Source organism: Macaca nemestrina, chromosome 1, assembly GCF_043159975.1.
Source record: "Macaca nemestrina isolate mMacNem1 chromosome 1, mMacNem.hap1, whole genome shotgun sequence".
Taxonomy (NCBI): domain Eukaryota; kingdom Metazoa; phylum Chordata; class Mammalia; order Primates; family Cercopithecidae; genus Macaca; species Macaca nemestrina.
The window spans coordinates 38,122,160-38,141,925 of record NC_092125.1 but is presented as its reverse complement, the minus strand read 5'-3'; the positions used below and the strand labels follow the sequence as shown (position 1 = coordinate 38,141,925).

Genomic DNA, 19,766 nt, shown 5'->3' with positions numbered 1-19,766 from the left:
TGAACTGTCTTCCTCAAGAGAAATCACTCAGAATGTTTTTTTGCCTCAGTCTTTTGGTTATACTTCCTGAAGTATACTAACTATAGTAAGGAGAGAGGTGTAATGCTTCTTCATAAATGAGGAGAAGAGTGTTTGAGCAGAGGGAATGTGGAAAAGGAGAATGGTAATGGAATATTTGCCACAGGAACCCTTTCAGGTAGGTCAGTTTAGTAAAGAATGCAAGAAGTTGAAGAGCTGGAGATTGAGTCACTTAAAATGATCTATACCTGTATATCCCTTTAAAGGTGTTTATGTACCCTAGAGCCCACGAATATACATTCCTTAGTTTGAGGAATTATGGCATTTGTTTTTATCTTTGTAGATATTGGCTTACTTTCTTGGGATTTTCATTCATACAATAAATACTTATTCATTGTCTATTTACTAGAATACTGTGTTTTATATCTGGTTTCCAGGTGCTTGATAAATATATGAATTGAATTGAATATTTGTTGAACATGCCTATTAAATAGATTTCCAAGCTAGTTCCTTCCATAATTTTTGTAGTTAAATGGACTTTATATGTCTTGCCATGAGACCTATTTGAAATATTCTTTTGATAAGAAAATGCTATCTGAGTAGAAAATGGTACAGATAACATATTTAGGAATGGGCAAGGATCTTCCTGTGTTTGGGTGAAAAAGATAGCTGTACTTGAACACTATCCCTCTTTCCCATAGAGTGTGCTCTTATATTTCAAAAGAATGTCAAAACCAGTGATTTTTCCTTCAGGAATATAAGTGTATTTTCTGTCAACTTCAGAAAAAAATTGTAGTAACCTAAAGAAGAGACTTTCTTTTTGTGCTAGAGATAACATGGGACATACTTTAGGGTAGTATATCATAAACATAACTTACAGTCATCTACAGATAATGAATATGATAATGTTAGATGCACATTCAACAAAGAGAGGGAACAAGATAACTAAGTAAAAAATAAGGAGGGAAAATAAAGATGTGGAGAGACATTTATTAAAGGCTCTACTGTATTTCATAATGGTTGGATTCATTAGCACATTATTTTATTTCAGATAAGCATGGATATAGTGGGCAAGATTGACTTTGGAAGGCTGTATTGAGCTCTTAGAGAACTGTCGAGGGAGAAAGTTTGATTTACACATGTACATAATTTTGTTAGGGGGCAAGAAAGGAAATATGGAATGATGTTTCTCCAGATGTTTCTTCATTTTGGCCACTAGATGGTGACATTGTATAAAGACAGCTTGGTTGTAGAAGGTGAAATACTCAAAATTTGGTGTGGGATTGGGTATCTATATTTAACAATTAAGCCCAAGAATATCACTTAATTTTTTTATATTCATCATTCAGCCTTGTAGCACATTTTTGGTGAATTTATTGAACTTCTCTTTTTGGTATTTAATTTATATGTATACACTGTCCTGAAGTATTTTGTTAATATCTCTGTGCCTAGCATATTTAGTGATGATAAACTATATATGATAAACAAATACTTAAACAAATGCCACCTGCCCTCCAAAAAATCACATAGCAAAAAAAACTTATTGATGTATATGATGTGAGTAAGAAACATATTTAAGATACATTAAACAAAATAGAAATTTATTTGTGTTTGTACTGTGTTTACTTCTTTACTGCTGATAGCATAGGTATACATGCACATTTGGAAGTTGGACTCAGGAATAGGGGCCACTCCAAAGGTCCTCTCATCTGTGAATAACCCTTTCATATTACTGAGTATGGGTAACCCATATGCCAAGGATCCTTCTGCTTTCCTTTCTGTGCCCTACCACCAACTTCCCATTATTTTCCAATTCAAAAACAATTGGCGAGTAGCACTGTAGTATTGCTATGATTTTAAAAGACACAGTCCTTTCTGTAACAGTTGAGGTTGGTGCCTCTTGAATTAGTGGGTTTTCTGTTACTGGATTGAAAGAAAGTAGGTCCCTATTATCCTTAAGTTGGAACTCTGAAGGTATTCTTTCATAGACATGGTGTTTGTTTTTTTGTTTGTTTGAGACAGAGTCTCACTCTGTCGCCCAGGCTGGAGTGCTGTGGCATGATCTTGGCTCACTGCAACCTCCACGTCCTGGGTTCAAGTGATTCTCCTTCCTCAACCTCCTGAGTAGCTGGGATTACAGGCATGTGCCACCGTTCCCAGCTAATTTGTGTATTTTTATTAGAAACGGGGTTTCACCATGTTGGTCAGGCTAGTTTCAAACTCCTGACCTCATGATCCACCCGCCTCGGCCTCCCAAAGTGCAGACATGGGTTTTTTTTTGTTGTTTGTTTGTTTGTTTTGTTTGTTTTTTTGATTTTTTGAGACGATGTCTGGCTCTGTTGCCCAGGCTGGAGTGCAGTGATGGGATCTCAGCTCACTGCAAGCTCCGCCTCCCAGGTTCACGCCATTCTCCTGCCTCAGCCTCCTGAGACATGGTGTTTTTAATGGTGGTTAAATATGACTAAAGTGGTATTATTTGCAGCTCTACTTTTTAAAATCAGAATTTTCTTTTCTGGGGTTTGGCCTCACTTCTTATTTTCTTTACAGAATAAGATCGAAAAAGCATTTTCTCTTCTGTTTAACAGGGCCTCTTCAAGTGACCATATAGACCTATTAAACATGATTTCTTACTTAAAACCTACTTCATTTTCTCTAGCTTGAAGCAAGTTGTTTCTCCTTTCTTTTCTTGTAGTCCTTGCGAAGGATTCAGCTTTTATGTTAATCCTGTGTAGATTTTTGTCATCCCAACTATACTGTTTGTGTCTTAAAGGCAAACTTTCTTGCTTAGCCTTGTATCTGTTATCAACAAATTCTTGTCCAGTGCCTTACATGTAGTAGGTGCTCAATAAAATACTTCAGATGCTTAAAGAATGCTTAGATGGCTGATGCCAAAGTAGTGTCTTTTAAGAAAATTAGCTATGACTGTATATGGCACAAGATGTTTAGATTGGCTTTTAAGATATAAGAACTCCGATGACCAGGTGTTTTGCTTTCTGATGAATGGATGCTATGGCATTGCAAGTCATAAAACACATTAGTTTGACTTTTGGAACGGAAAATGCATTCCTTTATACTTGTTCATAACATTCAGTCCACATATGGGGCAGTTTGATTGTTAATATTGTAAATTACTGATCTTTATGGGAGTCACTGATTCTTTTGAGAATCTGATTGAAACAGTTCTTCCCCCTGTACATACGACAGCCAGAAAAATGCACCTGCATTATAAAGATAATTCTGTACATTATTTAGAGAGCTCATAGATTTCATGTTAAGAACTTCTGCTTCAGATTTTGGAATAGACTGCAGCTGATTAGTCAAAAGGCAGCATAATATAATAGAAAAATGTACTATATACAAAATCAGTTGATCTAAGTGAATTCTAGCTCTTATTCTACCTTTGATAAATGTAGTACCATTTGGCAGGTCATTTAATGTCTCCTTTTTGCCTGTTTCTTCATTTGTAAAGTGAAGTTGTTGGATGAAAGGTTAAGTGAATTAGCACATACAATATACTTAGAAGAGTGCTGGGTATGTAGTATGCTTCCCAGCTTTTCTTTCCATTCTTTGATTCTACTATCTTATAAAGGATTTCTGAATTTTTTAATGCCGTCCTCTTTTTGTCTAATTGATTTTCTTTGCTTTAAGAAAATAACTTTCATGTATATTTTAAAAACTTGAGTAACAATTTATTCTCTTATCCTGTAAGGCAAGTGGGAAGCTAAGAACTTTAGTCTTTTCAGGAGTTGGATGTATTACAGCTACTGAAAAACTATTACTGTTCATGTAAATTTTTTTTTAAACAGAGTCCATTAACATCTATGTCAGCAGCAAACAGATTGTGTTGAAAATATGTAACTTTTTTGTATTACCCAGTAAGAAAAAGACCTTTCTTTTTTTTATTCTAGGGAAGAAGACAAAAATATATTTGATTACTGCAGGGAAAACAACATTGACCATATAACCAAAGCCATCAAATCGAAAAATGTGGATGTGAATGTAAAAGATGAAGAGGTATGAAAAACATGCCCTGTTAATTATTTTCCTATGGTTGTTCTGCCCCAGTGCTTTTTCCTAAATGGTAGGCCAATGAACTACAACTCAAAGTACAGCATGGCTAAGAGTATATCAGAATATCTAAATGAGATGCTGTTACCTAGTTAAGATACGTTCTGTGATTGTGTCAAACATATTTTTATCTATGTTTTAGAAGTTACTACCTGAAATTTGTAGGAGTCTGATAGCTTCCATATGTTTATGCTAAAGAGAGAGATTATTAGCATAATAAGTGAAATCTACAGGTAATAGCAATATTTCATTTATAAATAGCTTTCTTCTGTTATTATACCTTGAACAGCTAGGTATATTGTTCTTTGCTCAGTAAATGTATCTCTAGAAAACTGTGTCCGAATTTTGGTAAATCAATAATTTAAATGCTGGCCTACTAATTAAAGGAATCTTATAGTAAATTATTTTATAAAATATATTACTTCTTTTTTTTTAGAGAGAGAGAGGGTCTCACTCTGTTGCCCAGGCTGGAGTGCATTGGTGCACTAATAGCTCACCGCATCCTCAAACTCATGGGCTTATGCAGTCCTCTTGCCTCAGCCTCCCAAGTAGCCGGGACTACAGGCATGTGTCGTCACTCCTGGCTAATTTTTTTATTTTTTGTGGAGATGGGGTCTTGCTGTGTCGTCTGGGTTGGTGTTGTCCTCCTGATCTCAAATGATCCTCCTGCCTCAGCTTCCCAAAGTGTTAGGATTATAGGCATGAGCCACTGTGCCTTGCCTATTACTTCTTAATTTATTTGTGTTGTGAATAATACCATTCACAAACTGAGTTTTAACTGACCCTGCATTATAGTTGTTAACAAAGAAGCAACATTTACTAATTTACTTCTAATCATTTTCTCATTCTTTGGTGATGCTGTGAAAGATTACTGAAATGGCCAAAGGTAGTAATTGTTAGGAAGAAAGCATTGAGTGATCATAGATAATCTGTAGAATAGATAATAATTAACTTATGTGTAATTCAGAGCTGCCTATATAAAAGGTTAGCCCTTAATATTGTCTCACCTTTCGGCAACATCTTTCCTGTGATAATATTGTCGGTGGCATCTGGAATTGAAAATGTGAGACTATGATACTGCACAAAGGGACTAGTAATACTATGTGGTTTTCATTAAGTAAACAAAATCATACCAGGTCTTCTGATTCTAACTGGGTTTGTGGTTTTTGTCTGTTTGTTTGTTTTTTGCCTTTCAGAATCAAAATACAGGCATACCTCTGAAATATTGCAGATTCAGTTCCAGACTACTGCAGTAAAGTGACTATTGCAATAAAGCAAGTCACATGAAATTTTTGGTTTCCCAGTGCATATAAAAGTTGTGTTTACTGGGTGGACACGGTGACTGATGCCTGTAATCCCAGCACTTTGGGAGGCTGAGGCGGGTGGACCACAAGGTCAGGAGCTTGAGACCAGCCTGGCCAACATAGTGAACCCCATCTCTACTAAAAATACAAAAAAAAATTAGCCAGGCATGGTGGCGGGTGCCTGTAATCCCAGCTACTTGGGAGGCTGCAGTAGGAGAAATGCTTGAACCTGGGAGGCAGAGGTTGCAGTGAGCCGAGATCGCACCATTGCACTCCAGGCTGGGTAACAGAGCAAGACTCCATCTTAAAAAACAAACAAACAAAAAAGTTGTGTTTACACTCTACAGTCATCTATTAAGTGTAGAGTAGCATTATATCTTTTAAAAAGTACATACTTTAATTTAAAATACTTTATTACTAAAAAAATTCTGACAATCATCTGGCTTGCCTTCAGCAAGTCATAATCTTCGTGGGGCAAAAGGTCTTGCCTCAGTGTTGATGGCTGCTGACTGATCACAGTGGTAGTCACTGAAAGTTGGGGTGGCTGTGGCAATGTCTTAACATAAGTCAGCAGTGAAGATAGCTACATTGATTGAGTCTTCCTTCGTAAAAGATTTCTCTGTACATGCAATGCTGTTTGATAGCATTTTACCCACAGTGAAACTTCTTTCAAAATCGTAGCCAATCCTTTCAAACCCTGCCACTGCTTTATCAACTGAGTTTATGTTGTATTTTAAAATTTTTGTTGTTATTTCAACAATGTTCACAACATCTTCACCGGAGTAGATTGTGTCTTAAGAAACCACTTTCTTTGCTTATCCATAAGAAGCAACTCCTCATCCATTCAAGTTTTATCATGAAATTGTAGCAATTCCATCACATCTTCAGGTTCCACTTCTAATTTTAGTTCTCTTGCAGTTACATCTGCAAGTAACTTGTCCACTGAAGTCTTGAATCCTTATCAGTGTCATCCATGAAGGTTAGAATCAACTTCTTCCAGGCTCTTGTTAATGTTGACATTTTGACCTCCTCCCATCACGCATGTTCTTAATGGATCTGGAATGGTGAATCCTTTCCAGATTTTCAGTTTGCCCATATCCATCAGAGCAATCATTGTCTATGGCAGCGATAGCCTTATAGAATGTATTTCTTTAATAATAAAACTTGGAAGTCAAAATTATTCCTTGATCCATGGACTGCAGAATGAATGCTGTGTTAGCAAACAAGAAAACAACGTTAATTTCCTTATACATTTCCATGAGAGCTCTTGGGTGACCAAGTGCATTGTCAATGAGCAGTAACATTTTGAAAGGAATCTTTTTTTTTTTTTCCTGAGCAGTGGGTCTCAACTGTAGGCTTAAAATATTCAGTAAACCATGTTGTGAAGTAAACAGATATACTGTCATTCAGGCTTTGTTTTCCCATTTCAAAAGCACAGGCAGAATAGATTGAGAGTAATTTTTAAGGGCCCTAGGATTTTCAGAATGGTAAATGAGCATTGGTTTCAACTTAAAGGCTACAGCCGCATTGTCCCCTAACAAGAGTATTAGTCTGTCTTTTGAAGCTTTGAGGCCAGGTATTGACTTCTCTCCAGCCATGAAGGTCCTGGATGGTATCTTCTTTCAATAGTAGGAGTAGTCTATTTTCTCTACATTGAAGATGGTTGTTGAGTGTAGTCACCTTTATCGGTTACTTTAGCTAGGTCTTCTGGATAACTTGCTGCAGCTTCTACATCAGCACTTGGTGCTTCACCTTGTACTTTTATGTTATGGAGATGGCCTCTTTCCTTTAACCTCATGAACCAGCCTCTGCTAGCTTCAGACTTTTCTTCTGCAGCCCCCTTACCTTTCTCAACCTTCATAGACTTGAAGAGAACTAGAACCTTGCCCTGGATCAGGCTTTGGCTTAAGGGAATGTTGTGGCTGGTTGATCTTCTATCCAGACCACTCACTTTTTCCATATCAGCAATAAGGCTTTTTTACTTTTGTATCATTTGTATGCTCACTGGAATAGCACTTTTAATTTCCTCAAGAATTTTTCTCTGGCATTCACAAATTGGCAGTTTGGCGCAAGGGGCCTAGCTTTTGACCTATGTTGATTTTCAGTATGCCTTCCTCACTAAGCTTAATCATTTCTGGCATTTGATTGAAGGTGAGAGATGGTGCAACCCTTTTCCTTTCACTTGACACTAGGTTTTACTTGAAACGTAGCGACTATTGTATTATTGGCTAATAATTTCAATATTTTTGTGTCTCAGTCAATAGGGAAGCCTGAAGAGTGGGGGAGAGACCAGGAACAGCCAGTCAGTGGAGCAGTCAGAACACACAAAGTATCTATTGGTTAAATTTGCCATCTTTCTCAGTGTGGTTTGTAGCACTCCACAACAATTACAGTAGTAACATCAAAGATCACCGATCATTACCCTAACAGATATAATAATAATGAAAAACTTTGAAATATTGCAAGAATTATCTCAGTATGACACAGAGACATGAAGTGAGCACATCTTGTTGGAAAAATGGCAATAATAGTTGGCTTAACTCAGGGTTGCTACAAATCTTCAATTTACAAAAAACACAGTATTTGCAAAGTACAATGAAGCATAGTGCAATAAAACAAGGTATGCCTGTATAGCTTTCTTTTTTTAATAAATTCGGCATGATTGCTTCCCTTGATTTTTTTATTGTAGTTTTTTATCTTTGTGCTTGTGAGTTAAAATTTTTATAAAGTTAATACATTCATTCTTAAAAAAAAATCAAATGTTACTATTAGTCTTATAAACAAAAAGATTATCTCTTACCTGCATCCTTCTTACATTTTATTCTAGCTCCCGTAAGGCAAAAACTTTTTTTTTTTTTTTTTTAAGACAGATTCTCAGGCTGGCGTGCAGTGGCATGATCAGGACTCACTGTAGCCTCTGCCTCCTGGGCTCAAGTGATCCTCCTACCTCAGTCCCCGTGTAGCTGGGACCACAGGTGTGCACTACCACCCCTGGCTAATTTTTGTATTTTTAGTAGAGATGGGGTTTCACCATGTTGCCCAGGCTGGTCTCGAACTCCTCAGCTTTAGTAATCAGCCTGCCTCAGCCTCCCAAAGTGCTAGGATTACAGATGTGAGCCACTGCACCTGGCCAGACTTCCAGTTCTTTTAATGTGTCTTTTGCACCTTACCTACATAACTCTAAATAATATACTTCTATTTCTTGATTTTTCAACTTTAGACATTATTGATTTGTTTCTGTGTTACATTTAGATTTAACTGTTTTACTCATCTCCCTCTCTCTCTGACCCTCCTAACATAATTATATCACAACTTTTAATTTTAGCTTTCTGATTGAATCTCTGTTGAATCAATATTAATATTATTATGACTATGTAAATACTCATTGCTAAGCTGTGGATTGTACTTATATCAGTCAGCTTTTGCTGCGGCACAAACGACCCCCATATTTCAGTTGCTTACAGCAACAAACATTTGTTTTTTGCTTATATCACTGTCTCATGAGGTGAGTGACACCATCTCATTTATATATTCTGATAATGCTCTTACTTGATTTATGTTTATCTGATATTTCAGAAGGGTTTTGGATCAGTTGAGACCGTCTATATATTTTAGCTACTTTCATTATTAATAGTATGAGTGAAGGATGATGATAATATAACAGAAATAAATAAGTAAGCCACTTAACTTTTCAAAGTCACAGTTTTTTCACTGGAAGTATCTTGTGTGTACTATATGTTGCCTGTTAATATTTATCTTTCAAATGACACATAATACTTTATACAATGCGTGTGATAGTTTACAGAGTACTTTCACTTATTACTATATTATCTTTACAACAATTCTCTAAGGCAGATACTGTTCTTGTTTTACAGACAGGAACTGAAGTTCAGAGACCTACATTTACTTGCTCAAATCCGTATAACTGCTAAGTAGAAACCAGGTCTGGGAGAGTATTCTTCCTACCACTAGATTTTAGAAGGATAAATAAAAGGAAGAAAAAGAAGGATAAACAGTTGTCATTTGGCCTTCCTTGTGTTATGCTCTGGTTTGCAACAATTTCTTTTATAAAATATTACTAGAAGTCGAATTCATGCGTGACCTCCACAAAGATCGCTGAATGGACAGCTGTGATAGGGGTGGAATAAGTGCCTAGAACACAGATAGCTTACACTAAATAACACGTATTTTGTGTGTGTAAAGATAAGGAAAACTTGTGTATTTCATTACTTTGATGTAGTGCTGCTTTCCAGATCTTCCAGTTTGTTAACCATGCAGCTACCTTTACCCTCAGCCTGCCAGAACATTGTATTTCATGAACAGATGAAGTGCTTACACATTCATAGACTGAGACGCCAAGAATTCAGTTGGGTTCTCTCATTGCTCCAAGCAGATTTCTGCCCTCTCAGCCATGACAACTCAGCCTGGGCTTTGAATACTGATGGCAAACCCTTTTATTATTAATCAGGGATTTGTGTGAATTAATTTAAGAACATAAGGGAGGTGGGAGCTTAAAATCAAAATCAAACTTAACATCCCAAAATAAAATAAATGGTATTGCTTCATCACATTTAAAGCTCTAGCAAATAAAACAATTTGGTAAGCCTTGATGATGGAGTAAAAGTGTGTAGCCTCAAAATTAAACTTCTAGTTAAATACTTTTAACCCTTTCTGTTCTTTTGACATTTTCTTGTTATAAGTTGGGTAACAATTATAGTTTTGAAAGGACATTCAGTTCTTTTTTGTGTTTATGTGATATTTGAACTTGAGATATTTCCCTACTGATTCCCTAAGATTCTCTGGGATAATATACATTTTTACTTAAAATCTTCATTCAGCAGGTTCAACCTAATTTTATTTTTTTTATTTATTTTATTTTATTTATTTATTTTTTTGAGACGGAGTCTCGCTCTGTCACCCAAGCTGGAGTGCAGTGGCCGGATCTCAGCTCACTGCAAGCTCCACCTCCCAGGTTCACACCATTCTCCTGCCTCAGCCTCCCGAGTAGCTGGGACTACAGGCGTCCGCCACCTCGCCCGGCTAGTTTTTTGTATTTTTTTAGTAGAGACGGGGTTTCACCATGTTAGCCAGGATGGTCTCAATCTCCTGACCTTGTAATCCGCCCGTCTCGGCCTCCCAAAATGCTGGGATTACAGACTTGAGCCACCGCGCCCGGCCTCAACCTAATTTTATGACTAAAAGTCACATTTATTGCACTTAAAATTTGCTGTGAGCACATAGAGAAATTTAATAATAATTTTAATAATAAAATGATAAGCTATATTTGTATTCCCACACATTGAAGTAAATACATTATTCGCTGATAACTATGAATTTATAATTTATAAATTATTATTTGAATACATACATTTGGATCTAAGTATTGTATATGAACAAATATATATGAAACGCCTTTTAAATAAAATGTATTTGTATTTCATAATGAAGTTATTTTATTGTACATAAGTATAATTCCTAGTGTACATATTTTATTCATTTAAGTTGTAATTACTACAAGTTGGGTATTCCTCATCTGAAAATCCAAAATCTGGAATGATCCAAAGTCTGAAACTTTTTAGCAACAGTGTGACACTCCAAGGAAATGTTCTTTGGAGCACTTTGGATTTCAGACTTTTGGATTAAGGAGGGGCAGTCAAGTATATAATGTAAATATTCCAAATTTTTTTTAAAATCTAAACTTTTAAACACTTCTGGTCACCAGCATTTGGGATAAGGGATACTCAACCTATGCAAATATAGTAAGGCATGTATTTCTAATTTGAGAAAATTACCTGGTATTTCCTACTAGTATAGTAATTAGGGGACATTGTATTTTGCATAATAGAAAAAAGTTTCATAGTTATGCTTAGATGTTTCAGGGTCCGAGTTTATAACACCATGGTGTCATATGTACTTTTTTAAAAAAAATTAAATTACAACTTTTAGTATATTTTCAATCATTTGAGAAATGCTTGAAAATTGAATTTGAAATATGAAGGGAAAAGTTAAAGAGAAGATCTTAAAGCCTATTTATTTTTTTAAATGGTGGTTCGATTTTTATCTTTGACCCACGTTAGTACAGCTCTTCACACATACCAAATATTTTTGGTTCTTCCAGGAAAATATCTTTTAAGGGGAAGGGATGATTTCAATAGTTTGTAAAAGTATATTTGAAGTATGGGGAGAATATTTGCTATCAAGCATCAGGCTCAAATTATGTTTACATAATTCTTGTCACACACATTATTTCTCAGATTAGTGTACCGTACAATCAACACTAAATACATGCTTATTGATAGTATTTAAATAGTATTTTAAATCTTTGAAGTAATTTAAATGTTTTAGATCAAATGTAACAGTGTAATATTTTAGCAAAATAGATGACATTATTCCAGTACAAATGTTTATCATCAGTCCCCCAAAAGCATTCATACATATAGTTCATTGGTTTTCCATAGATTCTTATCTAATGCACTCTCAAATTCCACTTTCATTGGGCTGCGTCTTTAGTTACATTCTTTCCTTTTCTGTCCTGTTGACAGTATAATTGTTGTCATTAGCCATTTTCTATAGTCTGTTGATTCTTTCAGATACTTTGAAGAAGGCTTACCTTTCTCTTGACTACTATTCCTTTCTTTTTCTACTTTGCTTTAAATCTGTGGCTCCTAATACAATTTGCATGCTTTTGGCTTGAGGAACTGCTGCAAACTCTGGTGAAACTGTGACAGTACCAACGTAACAGAAAAGCAAAAGATTTAAGAGGCAGGGTCAGTATACTGAGACTAAATTTATGCAGTTATATGAGATTTGAGAAAGGAAGGAAGAAAAAATGCATCCTCTTAAATAACTTTGTATATCACAGTATATGTTATTTTGGTTATATAGTTGATTAAGATGTTAATTTGAAGGAACTTTGTTTATTCACACGAATGACTGAGAAATGCATTTCAAATTGTCTATTACGCTTATTTGCATTAATGTAGGCAGCGCCATTTAAAAATCAAGCCTATGGTCTTGCTTTGCATCAGAAACTTAGATTTAATACAAAATCAGAAAGTAGTGAAAGTAGCTTAAATCCTATGAGCTTTGGCAACTTATTTTTGGTATGCTTTAATAGTGGTGAAATATACATAAAATGTATCATTTTAATCATTTTTAAATCTACAGTTCTGTGGCATTAAATATGCTCACATGAGGCCGGGTGCCATGGCTCGCGCTTGTCATCCTAGCACTTTGGGAGACCAAGGCAGGTGGATCACCTGAGGTCAGGAGTTCAAGACCAGCCTGGCCAACATAGTGAAACCCCGTCTCTACTAAAAATACGAAAATTAGCTGGGCATGGTGGCGCATGCCTGTAGTCCCAGCTGCTTGGGAGGCTGGGGCAAGAGAATCACTTGAACCCAGGAGGTAGAGGTTGCAGTGAGCTGAGATCGTGACACTGGATTCCAGCTTGGGCGACAAAGTGAGACTCACTCTCAAAAATATACATATGTATATTTTTTTTCACATGAGCCAAGTGTGGTGGCTCACACTTTTAGGCACAAGGAACTCTTGAGCGCAGGAGTTTTAAGACTAGGCTGAGCAACATACTGAGATCCAGTCTCATAATAAAAAATAAATAAATAAAACAATATATTCACATGTGTAACCACCACCACCATGCAACTTTTTTATCTTCCCCAATCGAAACGCTATACCAAGCCAGGTGCCGTAGCTGATGCCTTAATCCCAGCACTTTGGGAGGCTGAGGTGGACGGATCACCTGAGGTCAGAAGTTTGAGACCAGCTTGGCCAACATGGTGAAACCCCATTTCTACTAAAAATACAAAAATTAGTCAGGCGTGAGCTACTCCGGAGGCTGAGACAGGAGAATCTCTTGAACCCAGGAGGTGGAGGTTGCAGTGAGCCAAGATCACACCACTGCACTCCAGCCTGTGTGACAGAGGAGACTTCGTCTCAAAAAAAAAAAAAAAAGAAACTCTGTACCCATTAAACACCCCCCATTCCTCCCTTCCCCTGGCCCTTGGCAACTACCATTCTATTTTCTATCTCTGAGTTTGGCTACTCCAGGTACTTCATTTAAATGGTGTCATAACAATATTTGTCCCTTTTGACTGGTGTAGTTCGCTCAGTGTAATATCTTCAAGGTTCGTTCATTTTGTAGCATGTGTCAGTTTCCTTCCTTTGTAAGATGAATAATATTCCATTGTATGCGTATACCACATTTTGTTTATTCAGATATCCGTTGATGGACATTGGTTTGCTTTTACCTTTTGACTCTTGTGAATTATGCTCTGAACATAGGTGTACACATTTTTGTTTGATTTTTTTTTTCCCCAAGAGTATATTATGAAAAATTTTAAACATAAAGAGAAGTTGAATTTTACAATGAACATCTATATTTCTACCATCTGGATTCTACCATTAATATTTTACTATGCTTGCTTTACCAATATCTAGCCATTCATCAAATCTTCTTTATTTTTTGAAACATTTTAGAGTACACAGACAACAGTACACTTTCTTCTAAATATTTTAACGGGCATATAATTAACTAGAATTCAGTATTTGGTTTTTCTTTTAAAATAATATTTATATACAATGAAATGCACAAGTCTTAAGGGCACATTTGATGAACTTTGACAAATGCATATGCTTGTATAACTGAAGCGCCTATGAAGATATAGAACGGTGCTGTCACCCCAGAAAGTTTCCTCATGCCCCTTCCCAGCCACTCTTTTCTTTTAATCCCAAAAAGGTAACCACCGTTTTGATATTATTCTACCATAGATTAGTTCTGCTTGTTCTCAAACTTTATATATATGGGATTATACATATGTACTCCTCTGTGTAGGGCATCTTTCATTCAGCGTAATGTTTTTGAGACTCATCCTATTGCTATAGTTCAGTACTTCCTTCTTTTATACTGCTCAGTATGTTCCATCATGTGAATATACCATTGTCTTATGATGGATACCTGAGCTGTTTTCATGGCAACTTCCTATTATTACTGCTATTAATTACCTTCTTTATACAGGATGAAATAATACCTCCCTTTCATCTTCCTTCACCCTTAAGTCACTGACATTATAGCTTAGTAAATTCTTGTGAAGGGATTTCTTTTTTTTTTCTTCTTTTGAAACACGAGTGTCACTGTGTTGCCCAGGCTGGAGTACAGTGGCTTGATCATGGCTCACTGCAGCCATGACTTCATGGGCTTAAGCGATTCTCCTGTTGAGCTCAGCCTCCTGAGTAGCTGGGACTACAGAAGTGTGCCACCATGCCCAGCTAATTTTTGTATTTTTTGTAGAGACGGGGTTTCACCATGTTCCCCAGTCTGGTCTTGTACTTGCCTGCTTTGGTCTTCCAAAATGCTGGGACTAGGGCATGAGCCACCACACCAGCCAGATTTTTTAAAGTAGTATATTAGAAATCTTTCTCAATTTCCTGACAAATTAGCAACACCATTTTTCCCTACCCTAGATCTTTGCCAGTGAAAGAGATCCAGTAGTTACTGATTTTAAGTGTATATCACACATACTGGTGTATGGTTTTCTTTTTAATGCTGGTAAGTAAATTATCCCAGAAGGAGTCATTGGCTTCCATGCTAGGTATATCTTGAGATGTTAGACTATCTTTCAATCTTATTCGTAAGTTTTTGAAACAACATTGTCATTTCACTATGGACAGGGAAGTGAAAGAAGGAGGCATTGTGTAATTTCTGGTGGTTGCAGGTAGCGGAGTTCTCACTATGGCCAGCTGCTACAGTAGTAGCAGCAAAAGGTAGAAGATAGTACAGAGGAGATGGGGACATTACAGGTTGTTGGTAGGTGAAGTCAATCTCTACTACAATTATAAATTGATACCCAATTTTTTTGCAGAGAGAAATTCACGTCCACCTGTTTGCAGTATTTCATTTGCTAATTAGACAGTACCATACCATATACCATATGTGTTTGATAGAATGACAGAAAGACAACTCTTACAAATTTAAATATACCAACTTTGCCATGTTTTTATCTATTGTATATATGGTATACATACTTTGAATTTGATCTCAAAATACCGTAAGAACATCAAGACTCATTTTATAATAGAATCTGCTTCCTTCCCTCCTCTTCCCTCACCCACTCCCCCCCCCCCTTTTTTTTTTTTAATTTGACAGAATTTTGCTCTGTTGCCCAGGCTGGAGTACAGTGGCATGATCTCATCTCACTGCAACCTCCACCTCCCCAATTCAGGCATTTCTCCTGCCTCAGCCTCCCAAGTAACTGGGATTACAGGCACACGCACCACCACACCCCGCTAATTTTTTGTATTTCTAGTAGAGACAGGATTTTGCCATGTTGGACAGGCTTGTCACAAACTCCTGACCTCAGGTAATCTGCCCTCCTTGGCTTCCCAAAGTGCTGGGATTACAGAAATGAGCGACCGTGCCTGGCCAGAATCTCCTCTTTTTTAAAATTTTGTGATACCGAGGAGAAAAGTCTAATTAAAAAAAAAAATTCTACTTAGTTTAAGGATGAGTTACTAAGGAAATCAGAGAAGCATTTCATATATTAAGATGTGCTCTCTGTATTTTCCAGAAGGTATGAAAGTAATACCACTTAATAGGTTAGCTGCTACCCTGCACTTTCAAAGCACTTTAGAGTCATTCATCTGTCTGAGGTAGGACAGTGTTAGCACCCTTGGTTAATAGATGAGAATTCTTTTTCCCCTGCATTTTACTGTATTTGAGTTCCAGAATTTATTCAGAGCTCTCCAGTGTTTGTGGTCTTCTGGTGGCCTAACAAAGGTTCCTTTTAATAATGGCTCTCCCTCACCAATCTCCTGAATGCTTCTGGGATATTTTTCCAGAAGAGTTTTTAAAATTAGAAACAAAGAATTGTCACTTATTGTGGTAGCAATAAAAATAAATTTAACTTGAAAATTTATAAGAGATTATATCACTCATGGAAAAAGAGAAAATAATTATATAGACAAATAGGTAAACTATTTCATAAATTTAGATAAAGTCTTAGAAGATATACCTTTAATGCACACCTAATTCATGGTTTTCCTTCTGGAGAAGAGATTATGGAATTCTTTACCTAAAATAATTTAATAATTGTATTGAACTAGGTGCGTTTGTGGTTAACAAAGGAAAGAAACCACAGGTGTTTATTTCCTGATTTTATCATGATTAATTATAAGGATAGCATCTCTGCAAATTACTGGTTATGTTAGTGAGTGAATAATAAATTAGAGTATGTTTATAGGAATTTTATAATTTGAAGAAGTAAAAGGTATCACAGATACCTCATTGTGCTGGTTTTTGTTCATTTAAATATAGAGCATCTTGAAGGTTAAAATTCCAAAGCCTGATTTGTTTTGTCTGTGTTTGTTTACAAGTATGTTTAATCCTACTCTTGTTTTTGAGCTTTGTAATACTGCATGGAATATTAATCATTATGTGATCTTAATGTAGATATCTTCAGTGCTTCCACAGAAAGTCATTGTCAGAGAATTCATTCTAATTCAAGGTTAATTAGTGTACCATTAAAATAATGTGTTACAAGAATTAATTGCATTGCAGGTCAGAAAATGTGTTAAAAAGTATGGTGTAAATGTCTGAGAGCACATCATCCTTTTTAAAACATTGCTATACATGTGCCCCGCTTCTGGAAAATATATCCAAAGTGAAAATCACTACGGAGGTCCAGTCATAGGTGTTTCCCCTAAAGTAAATTTTTGGCACCACATGGAAAATTTAAAATATGGGAATTTTAAAATATAACACCCATTAACAGTAAAATGTGTTACTTGTCAGCTTTACCATTGAAACAGCTAAGGATTTATATTTTAGCATTAGTTGATATAACCCTATTGGGTCAAACCTAAGGAAAATTCAGGAACGTGGCTGAGAGATATAAATTATCTACACATCTTATGGTAAAAGTACAAGACATATGTTGTCCTACTTAACTATTATGTAGTTTTTGTAAGTACCCTATGTAAATATATCACACATCGTCTTAACTATGTAGTAACTCTTGTCTGTAGTTTAAGCTAATAGCCGTAAGATGCACACTTACAATTAGAACTAAAAATGATAGACTTTGAAATTTTGTCTGATTCTTTTAATGTATTAATAAATGCTGTGAAACAATAACGTGGACCTGTAGAATATTTTATTCATTAGTATTTGTTCAGAGTCTCATTAAAATATCTAATTGTTCATATGGAGGATTTCTGAATTAAGGCCCTAGTAACAGCAGATCACATTAGAGCTACAAAAATTTTAACATAGGAAACTGCTGTAGTACTCAGCAATACATTTTCACCTGGACTTTTAGAATTGTCTCCACTAAAAAATAACTCCTGGCTGGGCGTGGTGGCTCATGCCTGTAATCCCAACACTTTGGGAGGCCGAGGTGGGCGGATCACAAGGTCAGGAGTTCGAGACCAGCCTGGCCAACATGGTGAAACCCCGTCTCTACTAAAAAAAAAAAAAAAAAAAAAAAAAAAAACAAAAATTAGCTGGGTATGGTAGCGGGGGCCTGTAATCCCATCTATTTGGGAGGCTGAGGCAGGTGAATTGCTTGAAACTGGAAGGCGGAGGTTGCAGTAAGCGGAGATCCTGCCACTGCACTCCAGCCTGGGCAAAAGAGTGAAACTCCATCTCAAAAATAAAATAAATAGAATAAAATAAAAATAACTCCTACTGGGCTCTGAACAAGGCAAAATAAAATAGTTTTGATACTGTAAATTGTGAATGATTTGCCTACATTTTTTCACTGCTTTCCTCCCTCTTAGGATTTTGCGTAAGCCTGTTAGAAAACAGGTATTCACAGGTAAATAAAAGTAAATCAAGCAAATGAAAGCAAAAGAAGACAATTTGTAGGGAAGAAGTTTTCCTACTTTGTTGTTTGTTTAAAGAATAGATCCTAGTTTAATTAATTGAACTAACAGGTGTGTGAAGAGAGTCTGGATGATAAAAAGAATGAAGGCAGTTTTAGAAAAGTGCTGTTTCTTGAAAGGTGCTTTTTACTTTAAATCAATCCTCGCCCCAGCTTATATCTATTTAAGTCTTTCCTAAAATGACATAAAGTAGGGATTTCAACTTAATGTGGAAAAACATTCCATTCTTTGTAAATGACAACATCATCACCATCCTCAGAAAGTAGTAAGCCATGCATCACTCATTTATTCAGAAAAACCCTTAGCTTTTGGGGTTTTGTTTATTCTTTTGAACCAAGTAGGCTTTTTTTCATTAACTAAAACAAGATTTAGCAGTAGAGAATAGAAATAACACATGTAATAGTAACTGTGAGTCTTTGGTAGACAAATGTTAATATTTCGTATTTAGTATTTGTCTCCTAATAGTTAATCATCCATTCTCTTTTACAAGTGGCTTTCACAGTCAGCTGTTTGATGATAGACACTAATAGATTGTACTAGTGTTTTTGAGGTATTTCAGAGTGTAAACTTGCAATAGTAAGGAGAAATGCTTATTTTCAAACTGGTTTAATCTTTTTAAGGAATAAACTTGAGGAAATTTAGATATAGTACATTTGGATTATGATTTCTACCTAGGTTTAAGTTCTTGCTTTTTTATTCTTATGAATTCATTGGACATAATGTTTTAGAAAACTGGAATTTATAAAGTACAGTTTACAAAGCATTTTCTTATAGTTCATTTAGCAGGTATTATTGATATTATTGTTGTTATTACTATCATCGCCACTCTGTAAGTGAACTGGTTGAGCTGAAAGCAGGCATTGGGCTAGTACAGATCCAGAAGTAGATATTGGGGCTTCGCATTGATTGTTTTCATTGTTGTTGTTGTTTTTGAGATGGAGTTTTGCTTTGTCACCCAGGCTGGAGTGCAGTGGTACGATCTTAGCCCACTGCAACCTCCGCCTCCCAAGTTCAAGCAATTCTCCTGCCTCAGTGTCCCAGGTAGCTAGGATTACAAGCACCCATCACCATGCCCGGCTAATTTTTGTATTTTTAGCAGAGACAGGGTTTCACCATATTGGCCAGGCTGGTCTTGAACTCTTGACCTCAAGTGATCCACCCGCCTCGGCCTTTCAAAGTGCTGGGATTACAGGCAGGAGCCACCGTGCCCTGCCCCATTGATTGTTTATTGCTTTTCCTGTGGTGCATTTTTATATCAATCATTCTTAGAATAATTAACCCATACTTTTACATATTTCCTTGTCTTTCCTAAAACATTATATCTTTTACATGGCCCCACCACTGAGATAACAAATTCATTTATCTTATTCTGTGTTTTAGGGTAGGGCTCTACTTCACTGGGCCTGTGATCGAGGACATAAGGAGCTAGTCACAGTCTTGCTGCAACATAGAGCTGACATTAACTGTCAGGTAAGA

General features: G+C 36.2%; 1 protein-coding gene across 2 annotated transcripts in view; it reads left to right on the top strand.

Annotated features, from left to right (window-relative positions):
* The window catches only part of LOC105484517 (acyl-CoA binding domain containing 6), a 207,645-nt gene that overhangs the window by 87,101 nt on the left and 100,778 nt on the right, over positions 1–19,766 (top strand). For both annotated transcript variants that reach the window (XM_011746229.3, XM_071076463.1), the window contains exons 5-6: positions 3,927–4,032; positions 19,671–19,760. In XM_011746229.3, coding sequence (XP_011744531.1) covers positions 3,927–4,032; positions 19,671–19,760 — 196 coding nt within the window. The remainder of the gene's footprint in view (positions 1–3,926; positions 4,033–19,670; positions 19,761–19,766) is intronic.